The sequence below is a fragment of the Egretta garzetta genome, unplaced genomic scaffold (genome assembly GCF_000687185.1).
Source record: "Egretta garzetta isolate BGI_Z169 unplaced genomic scaffold, ASM68718v1 scaffold275, whole genome shotgun sequence".
In the NCBI taxonomy this organism is placed as follows: Eukaryota; Metazoa; Chordata; class Aves; order Pelecaniformes; family Ardeidae; genus Egretta; species Egretta garzetta.
The window spans coordinates 12,787-22,102 of NW_009259867.1; the positions used below are offsets into that span (position 1 = coordinate 12,787).

The 9,316-nt window shown below is 60.5% G+C and overlaps 1 protein-coding gene across 1 annotated transcript in view; it reads right to left on the minus strand.

The window, feature by feature from the left end:
- The window catches only part of NBEAL2 (neurobeachin like 2), a gene marked incomplete at both ends in the record, with an annotated part of 21,230 nt that overhangs the window by 10,059 nt on the left and 1,855 nt on the right, over positions 1–9,316 (minus strand). The window contains 24 exon segments of the mRNA XM_035895640.1: positions 261–385; positions 467–624; positions 1,220–1,369; positions 1,587–1,892; positions 1,985–2,122; positions 3,460–3,619; positions 3,718–3,896; positions 3,975–4,505; positions 4,507–4,527; positions 4,836–4,921; positions 5,102–5,261; positions 5,353–5,511; positions 5,654–5,807; positions 6,362–6,464; positions 6,540–6,699; positions 6,796–6,929; positions 7,335–7,506; positions 7,996–8,088; positions 8,194–8,276; positions 8,376–8,498; positions 8,501–8,528; positions 8,612–8,731; positions 8,815–8,947; positions 9,034–9,310. Of these exon segments, the coding sequence (XP_035751533.1) occupies positions 261–385; positions 467–624; positions 1,220–1,369; positions 1,587–1,892; positions 1,985–2,122; positions 3,460–3,619; positions 3,718–3,896; positions 3,975–4,505; positions 4,507–4,527; positions 4,836–4,921; positions 5,102–5,261; positions 5,353–5,511; positions 5,654–5,807; positions 6,362–6,464; positions 6,540–6,699; positions 6,796–6,929; positions 7,335–7,506; positions 7,996–8,088; positions 8,194–8,276; positions 8,376–8,498; positions 8,501–8,528; positions 8,612–8,731; positions 8,815–8,947; positions 9,034–9,310 (3,753 nt within the window).

The following is a 9,316-nucleotide window of genomic DNA, read 5'->3' on the forward strand; positions in this document are numbered from 1 at the left end:
GGCTTCGGTGGGTGTGTGGAGGTGGTTGGCTCCTGAAATGAGGAGGAGGTCAGCAGACACCCCCAGCCACCCACAGCTGGGGGACGAGTCCTGCAAGAGTTCCCCATCCTACCCCCCAACCCCAGTGGGGTCCATGACAGCTCCCAGCTCAACCCCATCACGCGCATTCAACTGGTGACACCACCTTGCCCGTGGAATGGGAGTCCCTCTCGGCGCCGGAATGGGAGGACCCCTGGGTGCCCCATTCCCATCAGCCTCACCCAGGTTGTCCCGTAGGGCGCTGGCCTCCAAGTGCTGGTCAAAATTCAGGTTGGGCACCAGCTTCAACCTCATCCGGGAGTAGGTCTCGGCGCTTGACAGCTTCCAACGAACCTCCTGGGGGTTTCTGGGGGGCAGGCGAGGGTGAGCCACCCTGGGGGATCCCCAGCGGTGCCACCCCTTCCCAGGGACCAAGGTGGGGGCTCACCGGTCAGCCCAAGCGGAGCGGGGCGAGGTGAGGAGGCGGCACAGGGACCGCCACTGCTTCAGCACGGTGCTGTGGTGGTTGTTGGCCTGCTTGAGCACGTTGGCGTGCCGGGCGTTTTCCGCCTTGGCGCGCTTCGCTGCTGGTTCCAGTACCAGCTCCTGCCAAGAGAGCAGCAGAATGAAGCGACAGCAGGGCTGGGGCTTGGGGAAATCCCCGAGGGGAGAAGCATGTCCATGGGGTGACGACCCCAGGGCAAGGAGAACATCCCCGGGATGGTGGACTTAGGGTGAGGAGCACGTCCCCAGTGGGAGGTGCACACCCCCATGATGATGTTCCTGGGATGAGGAGCACACTCCCAGAACAATGTCCCCAGGGTGAGGAGCATGTCCCCAGGATGACATCCTTGGCATGAAGAGCACATCCCTAGGATTAATGTCCCCAGGGTGAGGAGCACATTCCTGGGGTGACATCCCCATGGCAAGGAGCACATCCACTGGATGACATCCTTAGGGTGAGGAGCACATCCCCAGGATGAGGAGCACACCCTGAGGGCAACGTCCCCACTGAGAGGAGGATCTCCCCAGGATGAAGGGCACAGTCCCAGGATTAATGTCCCCAGGGTGAGGAGCATGTTCCTGGGGTGACATCCTCAGAGTGAGGAGTACATCCCCTAGATGACATCCTTGGGGTGAGGAGCATGTCCCCAGGATGAGGAGAACATCCCCAGGGTGACATCCCAGGGGCAGGCAGTACCTGGAACATCTTGCGGCTGGCCGCCTTCTCCTGCTCCCGCCGCTGGGAGCTGCTCATCATGGCATCGTAGCAGGCATTCCAGAAATTGGACATGTGGTCGTGGCTCTTGGCAAAGGTGTCCATCTCAAACTGGGCCATGGTGGGCTGCACCTACAGAGAGAACTGGGATGAAAGGGGAGGCGTTTGCAGGACTTGGGCACCCACCAACCATCATCCAGGCTATGAGCACCCCTGCCCTGGAGGTCACCCCTGCAGGCTGTCCCAACCCAGTGGTGACACGGGGACCCCACTGCAGCACAGACCCATCTCTAAGCCTGGGAAGGTGTTCCCCCAACAGCGATGCCACCCCATGCCCCATGGCACCTACATGCTTCTCGATGAAGCCCCTCCACTCTGGGGTGGTGCAGAAGAGCTGGAAGTCCTCATAGAAAGTGGGGCTGCCATTGGTGGGGGGCAGCGAGGGCAGGAAAAGCTGCAGCTGCAGGGTCTCATAGCACTGGTCCATGAGCGTCCGAACGATGGACACCAACCAGGAGAAAGTCTCTGACTTGGCATCCAATGAACGTCGCAGCGGGGTCTCCAGCTTGCCCAGCAGGTAGCAAGCCTCATCCTTCTTGGGGGCCGAGGCGGTCTGCAGCAGGCTGTGCAGCTTCACGTACGCCAGTGAGTGCAGCTGCAGGGGGGGACACGGGACATCAGATGGGGCCACCTGCCCCACCCCAAGGGCTGGGGTGTCACCCTGAGCCCCAGGAAGGGTTGACCCACCTGGGGGTCTTGCAGGAGGATGTAGCCCACGAGGATGCGTAGACCCGTCTGGGCCATCTCCTTGAGGTCGGAGGTGCCATTGGCCAGGTGGTACCAGACGCCCAGCTTGTCCAGCAGACTGCTCACCCCCTCGTAGATCTGGGGCAGCGGGGAGGGGGGAGGCACAGTGAGCCCCCCACCCAGCTACACACCCCCCACCTCCCCAGCCGGCCGGGTGCAAAGCCACCAGGTCTGTCCCCATCACCCAGCCACCCTCGGCTTTGCTCAACATGGAGTTGGGTTATGGGGAGGGGTCAGGATCTGGGTTTAGGGGTAGGGTAGAGCCCCAGCCCATAAGCCTGATGACAAACTAGTTAGGGTTTGGGCTGGGTTTAGGGTATGGGTTAGGGTGTAGGGTTAGGATTAAGGGTTAGGACAGGGGTTAGGGCTAGTGTATAGGATTGGGGCTGAGATTGAAGTTGATGGCAAGGCTGCAGGGTTAAGGTTTAGGATTAGGATTTAGAAGGTACGGTTAGATTTTTAAATCAGGAGTTAAAGTTAGGGTTTAGGATTAGGATTCCGGTTTACAGTAAGGTTGTTGGGTTAGGCTTAAGGGTTGGGATTGGGGCTGGGGTAGGGTATAGAACTGGGGTTAGGACTGAGGTTTATGGCAAGGTGGTAGAGTTAAGGTTTAGGATTAGGATTTAGGAGGTATGGTTATGGTTTAGGACTGGAGTTTAGGGTACAGGGCTAGGGTTTTGGGTTTACAGTTAGGGTGTAGGGTTAAGGTTATTGTTTAGGATTAGGGGTTAGGGCTAGGATTTAGGATCAGGGTTATGTTTTACAGCAGGAGTATATGGTTAGGGTTTACAGCAAGGGTTAGGGTACAGGTTATGAGTTAGGGATAGGGTTTAGGGTTGCGCCTTAGTGTATAGGGTTAGGGTTGGCTTTATGGCAAGGGTGTAGGGTTAAAGTTAAAGTTTAGGATTAGGGGTTAGGATTTAGGATCAGGGTTAGGGCTTACAGCAAGGGCTAGGGTTAGATTTACAGGTTAGAAGTTAGGGTTAAGTTTTAGGGTCAGATCTCAGCATGTCGGGTTAGAGTATAGGATTGTGTTTAAGGTAACGTCTTAGGGTTGTGGTTAGGGTTAGGGTACAGGATTGGGCTTCACAGCAAGGGTTCAGTCTTATGGTCAAGGCTTAGGGTTAGAGTTGAGGTTTATGGCAAGGGTATAAGGCTAGGGCTTAGGTTTGGGGCTAGACTGAATTTTCTGGTTATGGGTCAGGGTTAGGCTTAGGGTTAGGATTAGGGTTTAGGATTAAGGCACAGGTTAGGGTTAGGGTTTGGGTTTAGGATTAAGGCACAGGTTATTCTCCAAGGTTAGGGTAAAGGGTTGCAGGTAGGGGCATGGTTTAGGGTCAGGGCTAACATCAGGGCCAGCAGGAGGGTTCAGAGCTCAGGTTTGGGCCCAGGACCCCCTGCTCGTGCCCATCCACCTTCTCGCTCCACAGGGCCTGGTTGTTGTGTCCCTCCGAGAACAAGAAGTCCTGGAGCAGCCGCAGCAATTTGAGGGCGTTGTGGCTGAGACCGGGCAGGGTGGCCGGCCCCGACTCCTTCAGGTCCGTCAGCGCCGACTCCAGCATCATCTCCAGCAGGCTGAGGGAGAGCAGGTAGCTCCGTAGGGTGGTCTTCCCTTGGGGTGGCACCCCCTGGACCAAGCTCACCTGGGCAAGACTCCCCTGGGCAAGACTCACCTGCGCTTGATCTCATCGGGAGGCCGCACCAGCTCGCATGCCGTCCCCAGCTTGGTGAGGACAGAGAAGACCTGCCCGCGTTCCCTCCACGCTGCATCGTCCCAGCCCTCCACCCCACGCCAGGTCACCGAGAAGATGATGTTGGTCAGGAGGTTGCACAGCTCCTCCTCGGGTGTTTGCTGCCAACCAGGAGGAAGGGTGAGAGGTCTGGTGTCCAGCGTAGCCCAGGGTGGTGGGCACAATGGTTTGGGGCTCACCTGGGGGTTGCTGGTGTTGGAAACGTTGTCACTGGGCAGCGCATCCTGGTAGCTGCTCTCATCCAGGACGTTTGAGAGGCTGGAGCTCTTGCGTGCTCGCATCCCCGGGAAGGGCTTGAAGCTCTCCAGGGGAGAGGGGGTGCCGGGGCCGCTGGCGGGGGTCTGCGTGCCGCTCTCAGCTGTGGCGATGGAGCTGGTGCTGGCCAGGTCGAGCCCCAGGTCGAAGGGTGAGGTGGAGAAGGGCGAGAGCGGGTGGTAGACACCATCGAAGGGAGGACCATCACCGGGGTTGGAGGATGACCGGCTGGCCCGGTCAGAGGAGTCGAAAGACTTGAAGTTGTAGGAGTGGAAGGACTTGGTGCGGCCGCTCGGGGAGATGGAGTGATCGGAGAAGCCCTCGGAGAGTTCCTGGTCGGAGGCCTCGTAGCCCAGTGGGAGGAAGACGTCCAGCTCCTCAGCTGGCGGCGGGCTCGTCCCCTCTTTGCCGGGGGTGTCTGAGAGGCGGAGGAGCTCCAGGCAGCCCCCGTTGCTGCGCGTAAATCAAGTGGAAGAGCTGCAGGAGAAAGCTGGGGTGAGACCTGATGATGTTGCCCAAGCTCTTGGTAGTCTCTTGGGGGGTTGGCCCCCCTGAAGGGCAGGATGCTTGAGCATCCCAGATCCTCCATAACCATCATGGAGTGCTGGGGTTGCACCACCTCCATCTGGCATGTCCACGTGCCGGCAGCCCTGTGCATGGGGTGTTCCCACCATCCCCATGGCCCCCGCGTTTGGGCACGGCTGGGTGCCTGTGGGTGGCTTTGGGGAGCTCAGTGCCAGGGTGACCGCTCGGTCACAGCCCCTTGTGCCCATAGTCCCGCTCACCTTGCGGCAGATATCGAGCCGGACAGTCAGATCCGCCCGGTGGGACAGGTAAACCACGGCCACCAGGTCCTTGTAGTTGGGGGGGTCTGTGGACAAGGAGAGAGAGCACGGTGGTGGGACAGGTCCTTCTGGCCCCAGAAGCCACCAAAGGTCCCCACAGCCCCAAGAGCGGCTGAACCTTGTAGGAAGCGACCAGTGAAGACCCCATGGCATGCACTCGGGATGGGTGGCCAGGGCCAGCCTGGTTTTGGCAGGGCGCACAGTACCTGCCCCGAGGACCTGCTCTGAGAGGCAGCGGAAGAGCAGCATGGAGCCGGGGATGTCGCTGAGGCAGGTGATGAGCCCCTGGTACCCGATGTCCTTCAGCTTCAGGCGGTTCTTGCTGCGCTCGGGGACCTTCTCATACTTCAGCATCTTGTAGAGGACCTGGCGAGGCAGAGAGAGGTGGACACCCCACTGCGGCAAAGGCCCCGGCTTCTGGGGATGGCAAGAGGTTGGCACTGGGGACCTGCCTTACCTTGAAGACCCTCTCCCGCACTTCATCTGAGAACTTCTTCTGCACCAGCAGTGAGAAGAGGACCTCCACGTGGCCTGGCTCAAAGAGGAAGGTGAAGAGCTGCTCCTGGGCAGGTGAGCCCTTCAGCAGGCTGTGGATCACCTCCAGTGCTCCGCAGACCTGCCGGACACGGGGCCGGTTGTCCACTGCCCTCCATGTTCCCCACCAGGACCTCAGTGGCTTCTTCCCACCCACTGCCAAGCGTCAGGCTAGCCCATGGCATGCTGAGGTTTTTGGGGACCTGGGTGGCTCAGTGCCATACCTGCTGCTCATCTTGTGCCCCAGCCACATAGCTCAGCAAGCTCTGCATCTCCTCCCCAGAGAAGCTCCTGCAGAAGAAATCCTTCACCAAGCTGAAGAGCGATGTCTGCACTGTCTTGATGTCGTCAGTGGCTGTGGTCTTCTCCCTGGAGGTGCTGACGGACAGACATCCATGGGCATTCCCTCTGGAGATGTGCACAGCCACCCTCCGGCCCCTTGTCACCCATAGCCAGCATGATCCCAAGTCCCACCATGAAGCCTGAGGAACTCCGGGGCAGCCTCGTGTGGATATAGCCCTTTTGGCCAACCCTGCCCACCAGGAAATGTCCACCCCATGCGTTTGGGTCTCTGTAGGGTGCGAGCACCCCTGGTAGCACAGGCATGCGGAAACGCATCGGGGCAGACAAGAAAAGGGCATCAGCTTGTTGCAGAAACCACCGCGCTCTTGGTTGATGCTGCAGAAATGTGGGGGTGGATTTTGGGGCTCACCGGGCAAAGTTCTGGATGGAGGCTTGGGGATGGGGCGTGGCCATGAGAAGCAGAAGGTCCTGAACCCACCACCATGCTCCCACACCGTAAGATTATCTCATGAGGTCCTTGCAGGGGGGATATTGCCCCAAGCCAACAGTGTCTACCCCAAACTGCAGCTCTGAGAGGTGAAGGCCATCACATCAGCGTTGGGGGGTCCTGGCTACAAGTGGGAGCTCACCTGTAGTACGTCCGGATGGAGTCGAGGATGTACTGCACCCCATACTTCTTGCAGATGCGCTGCTTGTGGTCCTTGATGACGTTGGCCAGGTACTGGATATGACCTGCAGGGAGAAGGTGTGAGCAGCCATGGAGGCCAGTCGGGATGGGGAACCCCCCCAAGCACTCCCAGTTCCCACCTAAGCGGACGGCAAAGTCGCTGTTGCTCCAGATGCGGAAGTCGAAGAGGAGATGCTGGTAGAGGAGGTGCAGCAGGAGCCCGCTGCCCTCGGAGGCCACCCGCTCCATGAGGATCTGCGAGGCCATCAATGTGCTCATGTCCAGCAGCGGACCGGAGACCTGCCATGGGTGAGAGGGACACCTTGCAGCCCCAGCGTCCCCCTTGAGGAACGGCCCCGAGGACTACGGGATGGAGCCTTTGGTAGCCCCCCACACCTTCTGCAGCAGTGCCCCGATGATGGCGGGCCCGTGGCACTGCACCAGGCTCTCCTGGTTCACCGGGTGGTTCTGGATGAAGTTCTTCACCAGCAGCAGGAAGGCGGCCACGCTGTTCCTCTCCAGCCTGCTCTCTGCAAGGCACAGGGCAGAGCCCCACCGGTGGCTGTGAGCCCTGCGCCCACCCAAACACCTTTCTACAACGCTGCCCCCATCTCCCTGCAAAAGGGCACCCTGGAGACCCCACTGTCAACTTTTCTCAGCAAACTTTTCAGCTTCTTCCCCCATTTCCCCCAAATTTAAGCTACTGGAAACCTCATCTTCCCAGAAATGCTCGGTTATGACTAATTAGGCCATAACAGCATCAGAAGATGTCAATGGTTTCTCCATTGCCCCATAACTCTTGGTGCCCCGGGCAAGACCTCTTACACCCTTTTGGTAGAGATCAGCCCGCTCCAGGCAGCACCCACATGGCAGTGGGGTTACCTCCAGCCACCCGAGCAGGATGGTTCCCACTCCACGTCCCCCGAGGTCCTCACCTGAGGACCTGCCCAGCGGGATGAGCATGCCTTGGGCATTCCGGGAGGATGTCAGCTCTGGCCCCACCAGGTCGTTGGTCTCCTGCTCATCCTCGGGCTCCTCCTTCTTGGACACCACTTGCTCGAGCAGGGGCAGCAGCACGCCCATCCCACCCACGCAGTTGACCACGTCCTGCCGGAGGGAGGCGAGAGGCTTTGCCGGGTGCTGCGTGGTGACGGCAGCGTAGAGGAGGAGGTTGCACGTGCACCCAGGGTCCGTCCTGCCTGCTCATGGGCTCAGCCCAAGCCGGGGAGAGCCAGGCCCCGTGCCTAGCAAAGATCGGGGTGTGCCCTGACCCATCCTACAGCACACACCTGAAACAGGTCCCCCAAAAAGCACCTGTTCCCTGGCACCACCCATGGTGCCCACCCTGACCGCTGATGACCTATGGGGCATGCAGGTCCTTGGTGGACCCATGGGTCAGGCAGGTCTTTGGTGAACTTGTGGGTCACAGAGATCCTTGGTGGACCCAATACCATGTAGCAGAGTCCCTGTAGGGTCCAGGGGAACCCCCATGGCCATCCAACACCCCTTGGGGGTCCCGCCCCTGCCCCATACCCCAGGAGGGGCCCAGCTGCCTCTATGCCATGGGGCGGATGGACCACCCTGCGCCCAGCGTACCTTGATGTCCCAGTTGACCACCTTGTGCCCCGTCAGCCTCCCGTCCAAGCTGTGGCTGGGAGAGAGGTCCAGGCAGATGTTGTTCCTGCAGGCCTAGAAGAGAGCACCATGGGAGCATCTTCATGCTCCTGGAGATGCCACCTATGGCAGAGGGTCTACTAGCGCTGTCCCCATTCCCAGAAGGGTGGCTCTCCTCACCTGTGGGGTGTAGTACAGCAAGAGCTTGCCACTGAGCTCCACCAAGTCACCTTCCAGTGTGAACGGTGATGTGACATTTGGCCCTAGAGGAAGAGGGTTGGGGTGAGCTGAGGCATGGTGGAGGAGATCCCGGTTGCCACCAGCACCCCTGGGGACATCCCCTGCGTCCCACCCTGACGTACCCGCACAGAAGAGCGCCTTGACCTGGGCTTGCTGCAGAGCCTCGCAGAAGATGGCCACAGAGCCCAGGTGACCCTCCAGGGAGGTGGGGCTGCCCCACTCGGTGTCTTGGCTGCCGGCTGCTGGGCGGAGCCGATGCAGCAGGAGGTGAAGGACTGGAAGGGAGAAGGAATCATGCTCAGCCCCCAGCCCCATGACACGGGGAGGGGTCTGGCTGGGCGCCAGGGGGGTCCCCCACCTCGTGGAGGGAGGGGAAGCGGAGCTGCGCTGTCTTCCGCAGGTGCCCATCAGCATAGATGCTGACGATGTTCTGGCCGAAGGGCCGGCGGCCGGCAACGTGGACAATGTCAATGCAGTGCTGCGGGGAGAGGGAGGAGGTGTCAGGCCCCCTGGTGTCCTCGTTGCCCCCCTGATGGGGACGGGGATGGGGATGACGCTCACCCAAGCCGAGTCATTGAAGGCAAACTCTGGCAATGCCACCGTCATGTAGTCCTTCTTGGTGCAGACGGCCACCACCAACACGCCGCCGGCGGTAAAGAACGCCTCAAAGCCCGTCCCGCCGGCCGTGAAGAAGCTGGTGGAGGAGAAGCATGGTGGGGATGGTGGTGCTGCCCCTCCTCATCCTCACCTCAGCCCCCCGGTCCCTCCGTTGAGCATCACCTGTAAAGCTGCCTCCTCTTCGGTCTTGCTGGTGGCTCGGGCTCCTCCTCGCTCAGGCACAACCAGGCGTGGAAGGCGAAGGCACCACCGGGCCACTTCTGGATGGCGGGCACCATGATCCCCGCCATGCCGGGCGTCAGGTCGAAGCACTGCAGTGCCCGGGGGGGTCCCTCGACCCGCGCCATCCCCGAGAGCGCCCGGATGACGGCTGTCGCGTAGGGATGTGGTCCCTGACCCCTCTCGCGCCGCAGCAGCCGCAGCAGCTGCCGCCGCCCCCCCGGGC